The sequence below is a fragment of the Rhinoraja longicauda genome, chromosome 15 (genome assembly GCF_053455715.1).
Source record: "Rhinoraja longicauda isolate Sanriku21f chromosome 15, sRhiLon1.1, whole genome shotgun sequence".
NCBI lineage: Eukaryota > Metazoa > Chordata > Chondrichthyes > Rajiformes > Arhynchobatidae > Rhinoraja > Rhinoraja longicauda.
In genome coordinates, this window is record NC_135967.1 from 4,532,786 (window position 1) to 4,553,292 (window position 20,507).

At 39.4% G+C, this 20,507-nt stretch overlaps 1 protein-coding gene across 6 annotated transcripts in view; it reads right to left on the bottom strand.

Annotated features, from left to right (window-relative positions):
* LOC144600488 (transcriptional regulator ATRX-like) overlaps positions 1-20,507 on the bottom strand; it is a 180,897-nt gene that overhangs the window by 110,781 nt on the left and 49,609 nt on the right. For all 6 annotated transcript variants that reach the window (XM_078412131.1, XM_078412132.1, XM_078412129.1 and 3 more), the window contains 3 exons: positions 20,100-20,167; positions 16,469-19,815; positions 12,913-12,988 (listed from right to left, as the gene is read on the bottom strand). In XM_078412131.1, coding sequence (XP_078268257.1) covers positions 12,913-12,988; positions 16,469-19,815; positions 20,100-20,167 — 3,491 coding nt within the window. The remainder of the gene's footprint in view (positions 1-12,912; positions 12,989-16,468; positions 19,816-20,099; positions 20,168-20,507) is intronic.

The following is a 20,507-nucleotide window of genomic DNA, read 5'->3' on the forward strand; positions in this document are numbered from 1 at the left end:
CCAATTTGTTCTGAATCTTTTCATACCTTTAGTTTCCCTCTCCCCTGATTCCCAGTCTGAAGGAGGGTCTCGACTCGAAGTCACCTATTTCTTTTCTCTAGAGATGCCGCCTGACCCGCTGAGTTAGTCCAGCATTTTGTGCTTGTCTTCGGTATAAACCACCATATCCAGTTCCTTCCTACACAAAAAGCTATCAATCTCACTTAAAAAATACCTCACGACTTGGCTTCCACAGCCATCTGCGGCAATTAATTCCTGCCAGTAGTAATGGCAGGAATGATCCTATCTCCACATGCAGTCCATCTAGGCCTTTCGGTATATTCGGTAGGTTTCAACAAGATCCCCTCTCTCTAAACTCCAGTAAGTACAGGCCCAGAGCCTTCAAATGCTCCTCAAACGTCAACCTACTCATCCCAGGCCCAGATCATTGTTGTAAACCTCATCTGGACACTCTCCAAAGGCAATACATCCTCTGATATGGAGCCGAAAACTGTTTCCAATATTTCAAATGTAGCCTGATCAGTGCCTTAATGCTTCAGCTTACACCCTTGCTTCTAAATTCTAGTCTTAAAATGAATACATTACTTACTACCAGCACTCTCAAGTCCATTTGCACTGCTGATTTCTGAATCCTCTCCCCATTTAGAAAATAGTCTACACCTTTATTCTTTCTACCAAAGTGCATAACTGTACAATTTGCTGCACTGTTGCCCACTCTCCCAACCTGTCCAAGCCCTTCGTCCTCAATGCCCTGCTTCCTCAACACTACCTGCCCCTCTACCTATCTTTGTATCATCTGCAAATTTGGCCCATTTCATCCTGTGCTTCCAAGTAATGGAAGTTAATAATAGACTCTAAAATCTTACCAACCACTAATGTCAGACTAACCAGCCGAATAATTTCATTTATTTTGCCTTGCTGCCTTTTTAAAACAGCAGTTACATTCGTGATTTTCAAGTCCTTTGGAACTATCCATCACTCTATTCATTAAAGATCATTACTAATGCTTCCACAATCTCCAGTGCTTCCAGCATTCCACAATGGTGTAGTCCATCTGGTCTAGGTGACTTATCCACCTTCAGACCTTCCTACTTCCCAAGCACCTTCTCCTTAGTAAAAGCCCTTGAATCTCCTGAATTGCTGGCATGTTGCTAGTGTCTTCCACTGTGAAGACTGACACAAGACTTACAATTTGTCTCCCATTTCTTGGTTCCCCATTACTATTTCTCCGGCGTCATTTTCCAGCAGTCCAACGTCCACTCTTGCCTCTTTTTTACTCTTTATATATTGAAAAAACCATTGAGTATCCTCTTTTATATTAACAGCTAGCTTACCTACATATTTTTTATCTTTTCTCTCCTTATTGCTTTTAATTGCCTTCTGTTGTTTCTTAAAAATTAGCTTCCCAATCTTCGAGCTTTCAGCTAATTTTTGCTATATTATATGCCTTTTCTTTTACTTTTGGGCCGTCTTTTGACTTCCCACAATGGTTACCTCATTTCCCTTCCTTCAGTACGTTTCTTTCTCTTTGGGATGAAAAGATCCGGCTGCTGAATTGTTTGCAGAAACTCCTGCCATTACGACTCCACCATCATTCTGCTAGGGTCCCCTTCCAATTAACTTCAGCCAGTTCCTCCTTTATGGCTCTATAGTTAGCTTTACTTAACAGTTATACTGATACATCTGATTTTGGCTTCTCCCTGTCACATTGCAGCCAATGAATATTATTTTGCAAATAATTGTTTAAACCTAAAAATAAACTGGCTTTGTCACAAATATACAAATTAAAATTGATGTAAGAAAATAGTACATGAAATTCCTTGTGCAGTATCTTTAAATAGCCTCTAGAGGGAGTCAAACCTCAAGCAATGATGCACTAACATGCTCTTTAATGTGTGTTTTATTAAACCATCCCATCAAATCTCTGTTCAGTCATGCTTCTGTTTGAATTTGTTAACCAAAGACTTGTGTATGGCGATAAATGTTGCATTTGACATTGTGGGGATTAGAGGACGTGGCTGCAGAAGGATCAGGACTGGGAACTGAATATTCAGGGTTATACGTCCGAGAGAAAGGACAGGCAGGTGGGCAGAGGAGGTGGGGTAGCTCGGTTGGTGAGGGATGGAAGTCAGTTCCTTGTGAAGAGTGACATTAGGACTGATGAAGTAGTCACTGTGGATAGAGTTGAGGAATTGTAACGGTAAGAAGACACTCATGGGAGTTACCTACAGACCCCAAACAGTAGCCTGGATATAGGGTGTAAGTTGCAGCAGGAGTTAAAATTGGCATGTAACAATGCCAATTGGGAGTTTGTATTGACATGGATAGAGAATTGGTTGGCAGACAGGAAGCAAAGAGGAGGAATAAACGGGTCCTTTTCAGAATGGCAGGCAGTGGCGAGTGGAGTGCCGCAAGGCTCGGTGTTGGGGCCGCATCTATTTACAATATATATTAATGATTTGGATGATGGAATTAGAAGTAACACTAGCAAGTTTGCAGATGACACAAAGCTGCGTGGCAGTCTGAACTGCGAAGAGGGTGTTAGGAGGTTGCAGGGTGACTTGGACAGGTTGAGTGAGTGGGCAGATGCAGTATAATGTAGATAAATGTGAGGTTATCCACTTTGGTGGCCAAAATAAGGAGGCACATTATTATCTCAATGGTGTCAAATTAGGTAAAGGGGAAGTGCAACGAGACCTTGGTGTCCTTGTACACCAGTCACTGAAAGTAAGCATGTAGGTACAGCAGGCAGTGAAGAAAGCGAATGGCATGTTGGCCTTCATAACGAGAGGATTTGAGTACAGGAGCAAAGAAGTCCTTCTGCAGTTGTATAGGGCCCTGGTGAGACCACATCTGGAGTATTGTGTACAGTTTTGGTCTCCTAATTTGAGGAAGAACTTCCTTGCTATTGAGGCAGTGCAGTTTAGGTTCACGAGGTTAATCCCTGCGTTGGAGGGACTGTCATATGAAGAAAGATTGGAAAGACTGAGCTTGTACTCGCTAGAGTTTAGAAGGATGAGAGGGGATCTTATAGAGACGTATAAAATTATAAAAGGACTAGATAAGCTAGATGCAGGAAAAATGTTCCCAATGTTGGGGGAGTCCAGAACCGGGGACACAGTCTAAGAATAAAGGGGACGCCATTTAAAACCGAGGTGAGAAAAAATGTTTTCACCCAGAGAGTTGTGAATTTGTGGAATTCTCTGCCGCGGGGGGTAGTGGAGGCCAATTCACTGGATGAATTCAAAAGAGAGTTAGATAGATCTCTGGGGGCTAGCGGAATACAGGGATATGGGGAGAAGGCAGGCACAGGTTACTGATTGTAGATGATCAGCCATGATCACAATGAATGGCAGCGCTGACTCGAAGGGCCAAATGGCCTCCTCCTGCACCTATTTTCTATGTTTCTATTTCCGACCACAATTCTATCGCTGGCATTATTAGTTGTATATCAAACCCAACGGATACTGTTGCAATCACCATATCTACAGCAACCATCAAGCAATCATTTACACCAAACCTACACATAATTATTTTCTTTTTTTGATTATGTCAAGGGAGACGATTATAAAATGCCAGTTTACACGTGTAACCACAAAGCTGGCATCTTTCTGTTCATTTTTTCCATGATATTTAGTGAAGCTACGAAGACTCACATGGCTCACATTCAAATCAACTTAATTGATACTCAATCACAATCTAATAAATAGGTGCTTCGTGTTCTACTTTCCCCAATCAAAGAAAATTCCAATTGAGTAGTTGCTTACTGGCCCCAGAAATCAAGGAACTTTCCTTCTCAGTTCTAAATTGTCTGCAGTTCTTTTCCCCCATACCCGATTTCAATTATTCCTCAACTTCCTTAAGCCCCTTGAGGATATTGTCCCTTTCCACTGCAAGCTGAACATTCTACACAATCCATTGCTAATGGTGAATTCCTAGTTCAACGTGATGTTATTTCTTCACAAAATCTTACTACTTCTGCATTAAATTGATACATCATTGCATATTTCAATGCTGACAATCATCACTGTACAGCCAATATATCACGATAACTAAATTAAAAATTAACACACACACAAATATCTACACCAAAGCATTTATATAAAAGTGCGTATTGAGCGATTGTCTAATCCAGTACATTATCCACATAATTGAGTTAGTCCATCAAAATGTTCTTTTCACTATTAGGGGCAGGACAGCAATCAATTTTTTTCTGCAGACACTAGTTCTGAAAACAGTGGACAAAGAAAATCACATGACGAGTCAGTCAGAAGAGTCCCGACCCAAAACATCACCTCTCTACATTTGCCAGATGCTGCCTGACCCATGGAGTTACTCCAGCACTTGGTCTTTTTTGTAAACCAGCCCCTGCAGTTCCCTGTTTCTAAGATCACATGATTACCATTTTCTTCTGCTGACAAGAGCAGTAATACCAATTATGCATAATGAATTCAATTTTTAGCTCTGTAACAATTAAAGTCACTTTTGTGCCATTTACCATTAATAAATTACAATGAAAAATCTGAATGCCATACAGATATTTTTAACATGAACGAACAATTCCAGCAACACAAAAGTTGGATTGCAACACCAAAAACTGGTTAAAATACCCAACCAGTTCCTTCAGAGAAAATAGACAGTTAACATCCCAGAAGAATTTTTAAACCAATGATTGACACTTGAACGATAAAGTATCAGCCTCCAGTGATCCGCTGAGAAATCTTAGCTTTTTAAAAAAAAGTTATTACCAAAACATGAATGGTCAGCCCCAAGCCCTTTCTCAACTTTTTTCCAAAAACTATGTACATGGAGGAACCAAGCATTATTTGTATAAATACTATGATCATTTTCGAAATTACATGACCAAGATGCACCGTTAGAATGGAAAGCAGCTTGTGGAATAGAAAGCAGCCTACTTAAATATTTTTTATGTTTAGTAATGCATCTTAATACTTTTAGAATATTCAAGGGTATATGTGTATTTACTTGGGGGGACGGACATTGAGTGCAAAGAAGGGATCCTTAAAAGCATCCCGTGTTCTGTCATCTACAGGAAGTCTGCTATCTATTGTGGATTTAGTACAATACAAAAATGTTTCAGATCAATTCATTATATAATAGTGAAATTAAAGATTTCACTCTAAACATTTAGTGTGTGATGATGAGTTGCTGTCTAATACAGGAATGACCACTGAATTAACAGCGATTAGCCAAGAAATACAAATGCATGCAGGATCTTAAATTAAGAGATGGGTTCAATTATTTAAGTTAATGGCTGGAGATAAAGAATAGCTGAGTTTCCTTTATCTTATGTTTTCTTTACTTACACTGTATTAAAACGGGATGATGTGCAGGATCTTCTGGTCTTCTGTGTATTCCAACTCCTGAGCTGGCCACCAGACTGAAGCCGGCACTTTCACATCCAGTCAACTAATCAGCTGCTCAGAACCCAATCCATGGCACACACTGGGCAACAAACGTCTGCTGTCATTCTTCAGTCAATTGCCCCGATCATTATCCATTGGTTTACTGTTCATTTAAGCACTTCGGATAGCATACTGTGCATTTCAAACAATGATTCTCTGCAAGTTTCTATTTGTAAATCCGTCATACAAAGGCTAAACGTGCAAAATAATGCTCCCTGCCCTTTCAACTATATTACTTCAGGAATATAACCCACACAAGAAAGAGAATATTTATTTCTACAAATTCTCAGGGAACAATGCAGCAGGTGAGTTTAGTGCCAAAACCCAGCATTTGTATCCTGCATTTGCATCTTCAACACAGGCTGAACAAAGCAACTTTTTTTTGTAGATACAAATTCCGATCATAGAAGAAATTACTTCGTCCATCAAATTTTACAACTCAAATTTGCAGACAAAAAATGGATGCAAATTAACCAATAGACACACAGCACAACATACAAATATTGAAGTATCAAAGGAATTCTCAGGAATTACTTGACAATAATTCAATATGCACAATTCATATTTTCAATTGCTTGTGTAAAATGTGAAAATATGTGTTAAGGTTTAATTATATGCAGAAATGGTGAGAAATTAAGAACTTCAAAGTACTTAAGCCTCTTTACTGCATTACACCATGGAATTGTCGTTTCATCTTGGAATATATAAATGTACAAAAGATTTTATATAATTGAATCAAATACAAATTCAATTTCCAAATTAATTATTCTAATCAGGTTTCATCAAACATCACAAGTCAGGTGGCATAGTACACAGTAGCACAAGGCCAGGCAATAGATTATGAATAAAGCAGTATTTCCCCAGAATGGGGAACTGAATCAAGTGAGCACAACCGCCTCAGGTGACCGTTATGAAAATAATTCTACGATTGCATTCTTGACGAGAGCATAAAAGGTTTTCAGGACTCAACACTAAATTGGATTATGATTACCATTAAGTTACTTGCATTTTTACAACTGTCTGTTTCAAATTGCAAATCAAATGATATTCATCTAATTCAGTTCAAGTTTGATTTCAAATTTGACCTTCTAATTGATTTTTTGACTTTTAAAAGAGTTTATCATCACTTTGTGATAATCTGGATATGAATATCGTGTAGGCAGTTCATTTATAGTAAAAATAATTCAAACTTGTATTATTAGTAACTTTGGTACTGTAATTTTTGTAATTTCAAGCATGTAATGTTCCAATTAACCTTTTGAACACTACAGCTTCATACAGAAACTTTAATTGTAGAAAAAACACAGTTGAAGTTTTATGCATATCCAAAACCTTTGAAATAACGAAAATACATATATTTGGCACTGAAAGGGCTAAAACCAAACCATATTCTATCATTTTCTACATGAGGAAAGGTGCTCACCCAAGGATTAGTGATTTTGTTCTGAAGACATTGGCCAAATATCTTTTAACTCTGAATTGCATGTTTTGCCAGTATTTTCCATTTTAAATACTTGGATCTATCACAATGAAAATCACTTGGAAATAGTTTAGGGCCCCTAGGATCTCATAATAATTTAGTAAATGCATCATGCTGAACCATAGAAAATGGGATATATTAACGCGTCTCCAGCCTTTGGATATCGACTGTGTAGATAATGAAGCACTAAATGTTAGAGGAGAAAACAATAATTTACCTCAAATTTAAGACTAACCTCCTCTCCATTTATAAATTTACAATTTTTCAGCAAATAATTAAATTTTAATTGAAGGATTTCACCAAAAATCTGAATTTTATATTCCAACCACTTGAAAAATCTGCAATAATTCCTTTTTAGACGCTTGTATGATCATCTTGAAATTATGTGATATCATCAATAATATTGTAAAGAATCCACTTTATCCTTGCTTGCCTCCATAATCTTGAAACCCAATTTCACAGTAAACCCTCAAATGCCTCAACTCTTCAGCAAACAAAAGCTTCAATTTTGTCTTTTATAATCAGAATCTCTCATCCAGGACACAACTAACATTTAAAATATATTTTGAGTTGTCCCAATTAGGTCATTTTTCTCCACGTGTCTATTGATCTCATCCTAAAGTAAAGTCTTCACTCATTTCTCAGCAGAAATATCAGCAAGTCTCTGCCTTACAATTGAGCGCCATATTTAAAAAAAAGGTTTGTTCTTCATGCAGCAGTCCAGTGGCAAAATTTCACAGAGCATGCTAATTTATCAAAACCTACTTCCTTGCTATCTCCAAATCCAATGATTGAATGGTTAAATTCAATTTTGGAGCATTTTAACAGCAGTCTATTTTTGTTATTACACTTTCAATATGTCAAAATGTTTCGCATGAGCATTATCAAAAGAATATCAACATTGACTAACCTTTGAATGCTTCTAGCAATTCAAATACTCAACTTCTCCTCTGAATGAAGGCAAAGCTAGTTTCACTATGCCAAAGTCTGAGGTCTCAACATAACCCAAAACATCACCTATTCATGTTCGCCAGAGATGCAGCCTGACCCGAGTTACTCCAGCACATTGTGTCCTTTTTTGTGTTAACCAGCGCCTACAATTCTTTGTTTCTCCACTATTCTTTCCCTTCCTACTACTGCATATATTTCCATGTCTTAGTGCCACAGCTTTACTTGTCACAATTACTTTCCTACAGGAAGGATACAAGATCTCAGTAAATTTGGGGATTTGGGGGGAAAATTTAAAATGCCAAAGCTCAACTAGAATTTTGATAAAATTTTGTAATCAATGAATATTGCTGAAAACTATGCCAACATTTAAAAATAGAATATTTCTTGATGGTAATGTCCAAGATTGCTTGCTTACATTCCTTATTGACAACTGAGATCCATTAGACCCTATTGAATTGTATAAAGGGAAGTGGTAAGTGTTGAGAAACTTCCATTTACATGAACTAGATACTCTGTGTGGAAACACACCCCTGAATTTTTGCTGTTTGTCATTTGTATCAATGATTTGGATGAGAATGTGTACAGCATGAATAATAGGTTTGCAGACGAGACTAAAATAGGTAGTATCATAGACAGTAAAGATGATTATCAAGAATCACGGTGGAATCGTTACCAACAGGGCAAGTCGGCCGAGGAATGGCAAATGGAGTTTAATTCAGATAAGTGTGAGATATTGTATATTGGGAAGTCAAACCAGGGCAGGACCCTCACGATAAACTAAAGGGCCCAGAGGCATGTTGAGAAGCAGAGGGATCTTGGAGTGCAAGTACGGTACGGTAGCGCAGCGGTAGAGTTGCTGCTTTAAAGCGAATGCAGCGCCGGAGACTCAGGTTCGATCCTGACTACGGGTGCTGCACTGTAAGGAGTTTGTACGTTCTCCCCGTGACCTGCGTGGGTTTTCTCCGAGATCTTCGGTTTCCTCCCACACTCCAAAGACGTACAGGTATGTAGGTTAATTGGCTGGGTAGATGTAAAAAATTGTCCCTAGTGGGTGTAGGATAGTGTTAATGTACGGGGATCACTGGGCGGCACGGACTTGGAGGGCCGAAAAAAAGGCCTGTTTCCGGCTGTATATATATGATATGATACATAGTTACCTGAAAGTGGTGTTTCGGGTAAATGGGGCTGTATAGAAGGTATTTGTGGCAAGCTGATCTTCATCAGTCAGGGAATGGAGTATAGATGTTGAGACAATATGTCAACAGTTATGCAAGACATTTGTCGGCTGCACTTGGGAGTATCTTGTTCAATTTTGGTCACCCTACTAGAGGAAAATGCCATTAAACTGGAATGGCGGAGAAAATTTGTGGATGTTGCCAGCACTTGAGGGCATGAACTGGGAGACTGCGAAGCCTAAGACTATTTCTTGCAACACAGGAGGCTGAGGGATGATCTTATAGATGTGTATAATAATAATCTTTCCAGGCTAAGGGATATTTGAGATTAATATTAATTCAAGAATGAGAAAATAAATGTTTACAGTGAGAGGGGAAAGATTTAATAAGAGACACAAGGAACTGAAGATACTGGAATCTTAAGCTAAACACAAAGTGCTGGAGTAACATAGCAGGTCAGGCAGCATCTGTGGTGGGAATGTATAGACAGCGTTTCAGGTTGGAACCTGAGGAGCAACTTTTTCAGAGAGAGCATGATGGGTATATGGAACGAGCAGCCAGGGAAAGTAATTGAGGAAGGTACATTAACAACATTTTTAAAAAACATTGGATAGATGCATAGAAAGGAAAGATTTAGAGGGATATGGGCCACGTGTAGAAAAATGGGACTAGCTTAGCTGGACATCTTGGTCGGCATGAAGAAGCCGAGTCGAAGGACCTGTTCTGTGTTGTAATCCATGACTCCGAATAAAACTGATGAAAATGGGAACGTCATTTAAGGTCCTGTTTAGTGATTTCAATGGTCAATTGTAAACATCTGCATAAATTCATGTGGAAGGACATTGCGAATGCATTACTTCCACTGTTCATTGGGGTCAGTTTTAAGATTGTAATATTTTGCCTTTGCCACTAGCCATTCTCATGACAAAATACAAGAAAGGTGCCCTCCCAGCTGCGATAGCAAACTGAAGGGTCTCAACCCGAAACGTCACCCATTCCTTCTCCTGCTGCCTGACCTGCTGAGTTACTCCAGCATTTTGTGAATAAATACCTTCGATTTGTACCAGCATCTGCAGTTATCTTCTTATACCAAATATCATGCCGTTGGACATCAGCAGCGCAAGTACAAAAGAGTGGGCCGCTTGACCCTTTAGCTTGCTCCACTATTCAATAAGATCACTGATGATCCTATTTCAATTCCGCTTGCGTCCCAATATTCACATCTTCTGACAAGAACATAACAAACAGAAGCAAAGGAATACAAGAAAAAGGAGGTGGTCATAGCTTGTTTTGAGCTCGATCAGGTTAAATTCAATGGCGCAATTTGTTATTCTAGCTTGCTTAAATTTCAGGTTCATGTATATGTTTCCAATCCTAAAGGGAAATAACATTCTCCTACAGTAAGCCGACATTTTTGTCAAAGTATGGTTTTAAACCATCAGAAATGCCAAAAGCCTTACAGCGTTGTAGAAAAGATTTAACTCTAGGAGCCCAAAAAACATTTAATAGAAAGGGCAACAAAAATCTCTATTAAGGCTATATCTGAATGCACTGTTGCATTTTCTTTGCTAGTCTAAAGGCAGCAACAAATGGAGACAGCCACTTTGGCCCAATTCTAACTCAGCACTCATGGAAGTTTTATATATAATTTGGAAACATTCACAGCCTATGCAGTAAAACAAGTATTTACCAATTTCTGAATAACAAACTTGAACCTGTATCCCACACTCATGAATTAACTCATTAATTACACACTATTAAAAGCAAAAAGGTTGCTTGCTTTATTACAAGCTACAATAAAGTAATTCTCTCATATTTGTGCCGTTCCAGAAATCTGAAAATGTAGGGTACTGTAACACTGCGATTAAGAGAAACTTTAAACTCTAGTTTATCAGAGAAAAAAATAGTACGAGCTTGTTAAATTTCCAAATTTTGCACTGCGGCAATGTTTTGAAAGTTGCTTCAAAAGTTCAATGAATCTCTTGTTTAAAAACATACTTTTACGTCAACACAAAATATGGAACACATGTCACTTTTGATCTTGACAATATCGTAAGGAAAATAAAGGAATTACTGCAAAGAAATTATTTAAATCTAAATTTCTTACTTTATGTCGAAACAATGTATACAATACGACATTAATACTGTTTATGCTGTGTTAGATCTTTGTCCATTAGATGTGCAGTAGAATGATGAATTAATTTAAAATGTAATACTTATGTTTACATGCAAGATACAGCTAGATACTACAAAATCTCTGCTTAAAAATCTTAAATGTAAACTGATTTCACTAATGCAGCAGCTAATGTAACTGATAGCAGTGGTTAAGTCTCGAATATTTCCTTCTATAAACAAGGAAACAAAACTCACAGCAGCAATTTTGCACCCTAAATGAAACATAAATAATCGCCATCCTAGGATCTGCAGTCCGGGCAATAAAACAAAGCTGCCGTTTTAATAACAGCCATTTCTACATTTTCCAATGGAAATGTTTTGTGCACAATTTTGAAAAATTCAAGACACCAAAATGTCCAGAAATACATAGCTAATATAACAAAATAACATTTTACAAACATCTTACATTGATGTAGCAAATGTTAGCATCTAATGAAGTAGCTCCAAGTGAAGAAAAAAAAATCAACCGGCTGTGGTAAAGTCACAAAACCTTAAAAACTGATCTATTCTGTCAAGTTTACTATTTGGCACAACTATTATGGCTTAGTAATTAACAGTTTTCAGTTAGTTTTTGTTTTAGTTTATGGAAGTTGGTCTGTCCCATTGGTATACCACTCTTCATGTGGTTATCTCACAGCTCTACAAAATGTTTCCATGAATGCCTTCTGGGTGCTTCAAATCTGGCCAATCTCGTCCCTCTCCCTGAAAATAGTCCGAGTTTGCACATATTCACCGTAAGACCAATTTTAATTGAGTGCCCCCCACTTTGACTTGCAATACAGAATATTTATTACTTGGATTTGTAACACAAAATGTTTAATGCATTACAAAGTACATGGCAGCAAACCATAAAACACTGATGACTAGATTTAAACCTGTATAAGGATTTCAAAATTACGTTTTAAAGATTGCAAAGTTATATTTTAGACAATTATATCCAATATATTCCAAACCATCGAATGTAAGAATAGAACACCAAGTCATGGCTGTCAAAAAATCATATTTGGGATCATGATGCATTCAAAGTCAAGTCTCATTTCCCACCAGGGGGACACCATAATTATTCATAAAAACTATTTTACTGCAAACAGCTGCATCAAAAGCTATCACACATTTAAAGAATTTAAAGTCCACTTTTGTTCACAAATTTAAATTAGTGACTGGATAAACCGGATTAACATTTCTAATGTTTCACATTAGAAACATTAATTCTGCATGAACAGAACATGAGGGGGGACCTCATTGAAACATACAGAATAGCGAAAAGCTTGGATATAGTGGATGTGGAAAGGATGTTTCCACTAGTGGAAGAGTCTAGGACTAGAGTTCATAGCCTCAGAATTAAAGGACTCTTTTAGGAAGGAGATGAAGAGGAATTTCTTTAGTCAGAGGGTGGTGAATCTGTGGAATTATTTGCTGCAGAAGGCTGTCAAGGCCAAGTCAGTGAATATATTTAAGGCAGAGATAGATCGATTCTGGATTAGTATGGGTGTCAGAAGTTATGGGGAGAAGGCGGGTAGGAAGGAGCGATAGATCAGCCATGAATGACGGAGTAGACTTGATGGGCCAAATGGCCTAATTCTGCTCCTATCACTTATGATCTTACAAAATTTGAAGGGAAAAAAACAGACTTAACCCTGCCAAATGGGAAACATTTTTTCAAACTTGATCCAACCAAACCAAACTACAAATTACAAATCATTACCTATTCTCAGGATCATCATCATAGTCATCACTGGCACACCGGGTGACATTTTTTGAATTGCCTTCTGCTTCATCACCTACAAAGATATAAAATTAAATTATTAGTTATTACAAAATTAGTGCTTTCATTACACCAGAATATTCTGCTCATTGTCCAGCAGCTCTGTAGAAAAATGCCAGTGTGCTGGAGAATCCAGGGCAAATTGTTCTCAGTTTATGCAATTGTACATGGCAATATGGAAGTCAAACAAGCATACCCAAACACTGTCGAAGAGGTATTAAATCTAGGGGGCAAATTAGTGAGCTGAAGTGCCAGAGGATTCTTCACTGCTGCACTTTGCAACTGATCCCAAAGCTTCATGAGGATTAACTGCCACATGTTGTGTGCTCCCTCCACCTCCCCACCCCTTCATTGGCTGACTGGCAAGAGGGCTTTTTCTCTGTTCACTGGAGGGGGAAAGAAGGGGGAGGGGGAAAGAAGGGGGAGGGGGAAAGAAGGGGGAGGGGGAAAGAAGGGGGAGGGGGAAAGAGCAGGTGGAGGGGATACTTAACAAAACAGTGCTTATATCAATTGATCTCCTGTAACATTGAATGAATAGTAAGGTTTTAGTTATGAGAATAGTTGCACAATAGTTTAATTAATTTAGTTGAAAGGATAGTCAAAGCTTATATGGAGCAACTGAGTACATTAGAATGGAATCATCAAGTATGGTGGAAATATTAAATTAATACTTTGCAGCCCTCTAAACTATAAAGCTATGCTTGACTGCTCGTGTTTAATGTTAATCATACAACTTATATTATAAATATTTATAATATTAAAATAGATTGGACAGAATTCCAAATAAACATTAAAAATAGAATTAAGATCAACCAGATCTGAAGATTGGCATTCAACAATTCTGAAGAAAACAAGGGATACACCAAAATATCAGGATTACCCCTTAATTGATTTGACACTGTCAACAGGACGCTTGAGGGCATCAATTATTATATATTATTATTTACATAGAGACATGGAAATTCAGCACTATTTCAAGTAAAGATCATAAGTTTTTCAAAGATATGTTTATAAAATTATAGTACACACAGTCAGAACCCATATAGAAATACTAGAGGCCAGTGTTAAAGTCAGAAGGGGAATGCTTTATGGAGATGTACAGCACAGGGTTCTTTTACACAGAGACGGGTAGATGTCTGGACTGCACTATTACGGGAGGTGGTAAACCAGGTACAATAGCAGCCTTTAAGAAGCTTCAGATAGGCACATGAATCTGCTAAAAAATGAGGGATAAGGAGTATGTGCAGGCAGAAGGAAGTACCTTAATTTGACATCGTGTTCAGCACATGTATGCAGATGATATGAAGATAGGTGGAGGGGTAGGTAGTGTAGATACAGTAGGGACTCTACAGAAAGACCTGGACAGGTTGGGAGAGTAGGCAAAGAAGTGGGTGATGGATTACAGCGTAACAAAGTGTGGAGTCATGCATTTGGGTTGTAGGAATAAAGGTGTAGGCTATTTTCTAAAGGGGAGAGAATTCAGAAATCAGAGGTGCAAAGGGACTTGGGAGTGCTGGTACAGGTGCGGGAAGTCTTCTGCCGCGTGGCCCGATGGGAAGCCATTCAAACTTACTCAATAGTCAAAGGCTTGGATAGAGTGGATGTGGAGTTTCCACTAATGGGAGAGTCTAGGATCAGAGGCCATGGCCTCAGAATAAAAGGACGTACCCTAAGAAAGGAGATGAGGAGGAATTTATTTTCGTCAGAGGGTGGTGAATCTGTGATATTCATTGCCACATAAGGCTGCGGAGGCCAAGTCAATGGATATTTTTCAGCTGGAAATTGACAGATTCTCGAGTATAAGGGTCAGGGGGTATGGGCAGAAGGCAGAATAGGGTTGAGAGGAAAAGATAGAACAGCCATGATTTAATGGCGGAGTAGACTTGATGGATCGAATGGCCTAATTCTGCTCCTATAACCTATAAACTCTCTCCTAAGCATTCCTTTACCTTAAGCTCCTTGATAATCACATCTGGCTCAAATTCTTGTGCCCCCTCCCCTTCTGGTTCACATTCTGCTCCTCTATCTTATGAATGTATGATATTGTGGAAATAAAGCTCTGTTTTTGCACTGTATTGTCTATGTTCTTCATGAGTTTCGGTACGGTTTCCTTTGAAAGTAATCACCAAGATCGTAGATGAGCAATGGCCAGTAGAAATCCCTTCTGAAAATTTACAGATAAACCCAATAGCAATGAGTGCATTAAATTTTAACGGATATTTAAGGCAGAGGACGTTTAATTTCTAAAAATAATAGAATGCAAACTTAGTGGACACGGAATCTACATATAGCTTTAAAGAAAACATTAAAGCAAGTGGAGGAAAAATAAGCAGGTCTAATTAGCACCATGATCACCAAAGGTTCATGAGCAATGCCATGAAGTGATACCTGGAGTTAGCAATTACAGGATAAGTGACTGAACGTTGAAGACTACAACATTATCAACAACAAAACAATGGTGAAACTTCAAAATGCAAAGTCAAGTTGTTAAGCAAAGAGCTGACAGCACTTGACTGGAACCCTGAACATTCATTTCCTCCATCAGTGGAACACAGTGGCCATGATGTGCATTGTCCGCAAAATACATTACAGTTCTCTCAGGCTATTCCTCTAGCACAGACATGTCCAAAGTCCGGCCCGGGGGCCAATCGCGGCCCGAGCTCAGATTTTATACGGCCCGCAGCTTCCGTCTTAAAATGTATTATTTATGGCCTGCCAGCACTGTTTAACAGAATGAAAGTGGGGGGAGGGGGAGAGGAGAGGGCGACTACACCTCCCGGCGGTCAGCGCTGTCCGACCTCTCTCCCCCCCCCCCCCCCCCAATCCAAGCGGGAGAGGCGACTACACTTCCTGGCGGCGGGGTTGAGGGCGTGCGGGGGGAGAGCAGCAGCTGAGCTCTCCTCACCCCGCACGCTCATTGGCAGGCGCTCCCGTCAGTCGGGCGGGTGCCGCATCCTCCCCCCCCCAGCGGGAGAGGCGACGGCGACTACACCGACTACATCTCCCGGCAGTCAGCGCTGCCCGATCTGCGGATTGACAGACGCGAGGTCCGTGGGGGGGGGCGCATTAGTTAAAGGTCCGGGGGGGAGCGCATTAGTTAACGGTTCGGGGGGGGGGGGGCATTGGCCCGTGAGTATTTTCACATTATCAAATCTGGCCCTCTTTGAAAAAAGTTTGGACACCACTGCTCCAGCACCTCAGAAACCTACAACCTCAATTACTAGAAAGGTCGAAGGCCTTCTTCAAGTTGCACTACCAAACAACACAATGGGAAGACCTTCAGCATAAGGACTGTAGCATGTCAAGGTGACAGCTCACCATTACCTCAAAGACAATTAGACACAGACATCATATGCTGCCAGGGTTGCTCAGATAGCAAAAACATTTAAAAAAACATTTAGTCCAATGCTGACTATTCTTGCTTACCAAATATTTTGTGAGTCTAAACAGCTGAATATACCACACATTGAGAACATAAATACAAAAAATCACCTACCTGATGACTGGCAAAATCCAGATCCAGTAGCAAGCACAATGTTTTCAATGATAGGTTGTATCTTTTGTTCGTCAATGCTTCCTTCTCCAGGAAGATCATGATTGTCTACTTGCTCAGCAGCTTCATCGTCATCTGACGAGGATGAAGAGGTTTGCTTTCTTTCCTTCGTTTTTTTCTTGCGTTTTAATTTTGTCTTTTCTTGAACAGACTTTGCAGCAACTTTCTCATCATCTTTGGATGAATCATCCCCATCTTCCTTTGTTGCCTGCTTTTTTGCTTTCTTTGAAGATGATTTTTTTGCTGCACTGATTTTACTCAAGTTTTTTATTTCTTTTTCTAGGTCAGAATCATAGTTGGAGGAGTCAGAGTTATGTCGTCTTTTTTTATTAGCAACATTAATTATTTTACTAGTTCTTTTTCTTGCCTTTCCACTGAAATCTGAGCTGGAGGATGAACACTTTCTCTTCCGTTTAACACTATCTGTGTTATTAGCTCGTGGCATTCGCTTTCTCAAACCAAACAAACTAGCCTTTTTAATAATTTTCTGCGATGAATCACTGTTTTTGTTATCCGCATCAGATGAACTATCACGTTTCACTGCTGCCTTTCTCAGTACTTCTGGTATTTCATCAGAGTCAGAGGTAATTTGCACACCAGCTTTATGAGATGTATCTGATTTATCAGGATCAGACTCTTCCATCTCAGACTTGACATTTTTATTAGATGTTTTTGATCGGACAGCCTTAACCTTTGCTGAAGAATTTACTTTTTCATTGTCCTTGGTTTTACTTTTTGATTTCCTTCTTTTTTTGCCACCACCACTATCAGTGTCTTCCTCAGATCTGGAGTTGACAATCCCTGCCCCTGCAGGGCGTCTCAAGGGGGTAGTCTTTATGCGAGGTGACCGCTTTGTATCAGTGTCCTCTGATAGAATCAATGCATCAATTGTAGCATCATTTGCAGTATCATTTTCAACACTTTCATCCTTAGATTTTTTCTTTCTTTTTTTGGAAACATTTGCACTGCCCTTTTGAGATCTAGTGACAATCTTTTTGTTTTTAACCAAATCACCTGCACCACTGACATTACCCACAATATCACCATTGCTGTCTTCCCCAGCATCATGGTTTTCATCATCCATTGACTCTGGTGCAACATCCTCACCACTCTTATTATCTAGAACGCCAGCATCACTGCGATCCCTCATTGCTTCAGCATCACTCCCATCATCCCCTACAGCCTCAACTGCACTGTCCACATTCCATAGAGTCTCAGCTATACCATCTCCGTCTCCTGCAGTCTCAGCTGCACCATCTACATCCGGTACTGCCTCAGCGGTACCGTCTACATCTTGTACAATCTCAGCTATACCATCCCCATCTCCTGCAGCCTTAGCTGGACCATCTACATCCCGTACAGTCTTAGCTGTACCATTGGCATCTCGTACAGTGTCAGCTATACCATCCCCATCTCCTGCAGCCTTAGCTGTACCATCCACATCCCGTACAGTCTCAGCTGTGCCATCTACATCCCGTATAGACTCAACGATACCATCCCCATCTCCTGCAGCCCCAGCTTCACCATCTCCATCCCCAGCAGACTCGGCTCCGCCATCTCCATCCCCAACAGAATCATCTCCATCATCTCCAGCAGACTCGGCTGCTCTATCCTCATCCCCAGCAGACTCGGCTACACGATCCTCATCCCCAGCAGAATCATCTCCATCATCTCCAGCAGACTCGGCTGCAGAATCCTCATCTCCAGCAGACTCGGCTGCAGAATCCTCATCTCCAGCAGACTCGGCTGCGCAATCCTCAACCCCAGCAGAATCAGCTCCATCATCTCCAGCAGACTCGGCTGCATGATCCTCATCTCCAGCAGACTCGGCTGCGCGATCCTCATCTCCAGCAGACCCAGCTGCACTATCCCCACCGCCAGCAGACCCAGCTGCATCATCACTGTCCCCCGCAGCCTCAGCTTCGTCATTATTGACCCCTGCAGCCTCAGCCACCGATTCGGACACATTTTTTCTACTTCTCTTTGGCAACCTTTTCTTACGTGCACCCAGTGTTGTTTTCTTACTCCTCTTCAATGAAACTGGGGTCAAATTTGTTGAAAGTTCATGCTTCACTAGACTAGAACCAGAGACAAACTCTGAAGATTTTTGCAAGTTATTGTCACTTTCAATGGTTGCCTTAGGTAACACGGTATCAAGCATTCCGCTGTGACTTGCAGAATTATTCACAGTTTCCAAATCTGGTAACAATGAGTCAGAAACCTCAGACAAATCTCCAGTTAGGGAAGAAACACATCCCATATGCAAGGCTTCATCTAAACTGTTAAACAAAGTTTCATCTACCATTTCTGATTCTAGGCCCAGGCTTGTACTTTCATCTGCAGTATCAGCTTCATTTTTGACCAATGGCTCACTTAATGAACAGTCATTTTCAACACTGTCTATTGCTGGATTGAGCATTAACTTATCAGTTTTTCCTACACGTATAATATTTTTATCTTCAGTAGTCTTGTCATGTTCACTTGAAACCAAAGACACTTCCATTTGATCAGATGTGTCTCCCGCTAAAACCGAATTTTCTGCAATTGTCTTATTTGGTAATAAATAATTCTCACTTTTAGTAGACTTTTGTGCATCAACTATGCTAACAGACTCTTGTAAGGATTCAGATTTTTTTTGTTCCATTTCTAAGTCTTGAATCTCTTTATCTATAACTTCTTCCAATGCAAGATGCACTTTCTTTAGATCACCAAGCACAGACTTAAATGCTTTCAACTGTCTCATGTTTACACTAGATTCAGAATCACCCAAGTCTTTTTGTTTTAAAAAATGAACAAAGCTATTATTCAAGTTAGCTGTCGTATCAATTAGTTTGCGAGCCTTCTTCAGAATGTCTTTTGGCACTTTCAATGCCTTATAAGAATATGTAATACTTCCAGATCCGGAAGAAAGAGTCTTCAATGAACTTGTATCCTTCTCCTGGCCATTACAATCTTTACTGGACATTCTTTGAGTGCTTTCATAATCTACAGATCTATCACTGTCATGGGGGTCTGGAGACTTGCATTTTTCCGTGTCAAATTTAAACTTTTCAAAGTCTTTCTTCTTTTTGTTTTGTTGCCATAGCTGATCAAGGCACTCAAATACACTGTCACAAGCTGTGACCAAATCCAGTAAAGGCTCTGGATTACACGTATAGCAATACCACTTTTTGTTTTCATCCATAATATTGGATAGTTCCTTTCTACCCAGGTTGCGCAATATGCAGCTTTTGCAAAATGCATTGTGACAAAAATCACAACAAATCAGATTTCCACCTTCAGCACACCATCTGCAGTACAGAAGAACAAGTGTGAGTATAATAAAAACAAGACTCCATCAGATAAATAATAATCGTGATTCTTGAAATGGTTTTCTTCAGCAGATGACTAAAGCCAACAGGTACAAAAAAAGGACATGGTGCTGGTTTTAATTTCCATTTCTTAAACTAGTGCAAAATAGTGCAACTAGTTGATTTGCACTAAAGTATCCAATCAACCCAACCAAACTTAAATTTTAGGCAGAAACTTTAGGCATACCAGTGTAATGAACGAGGAGAGATAAAACATTACACACCTGCACTGTTCATCCATATCATCAGCATCTCTGCTAATGTCATCACTCATGTAGTACTTATGGCAGTTCTAAAAAATATGCGTTAGAGTTTAACATGGTTACATACATAGTGAAAAAGTTTAAACAGATTCATTCTTAAAATCCTTAAATCTACTATGTCATTACATTACCAAATATAATGACGCTACCAATGTACCCAGTCAAAGAAGCCATTGGCTTTATTAACTCCAAAGAGACACATTTCAGTGACAAAAGCCTTGGGAAATTCGCCAAAAAAAGTATAATTATAGAATTTATTCCATGTACATGTTCCATATTTAGAGATAAATATCCTTCCATTGAGTTTGAAGTTACATCTTCAGCATTTGGTTATGAATTCCCATCAAGCTTCTGGGTGTCCACTCTGTT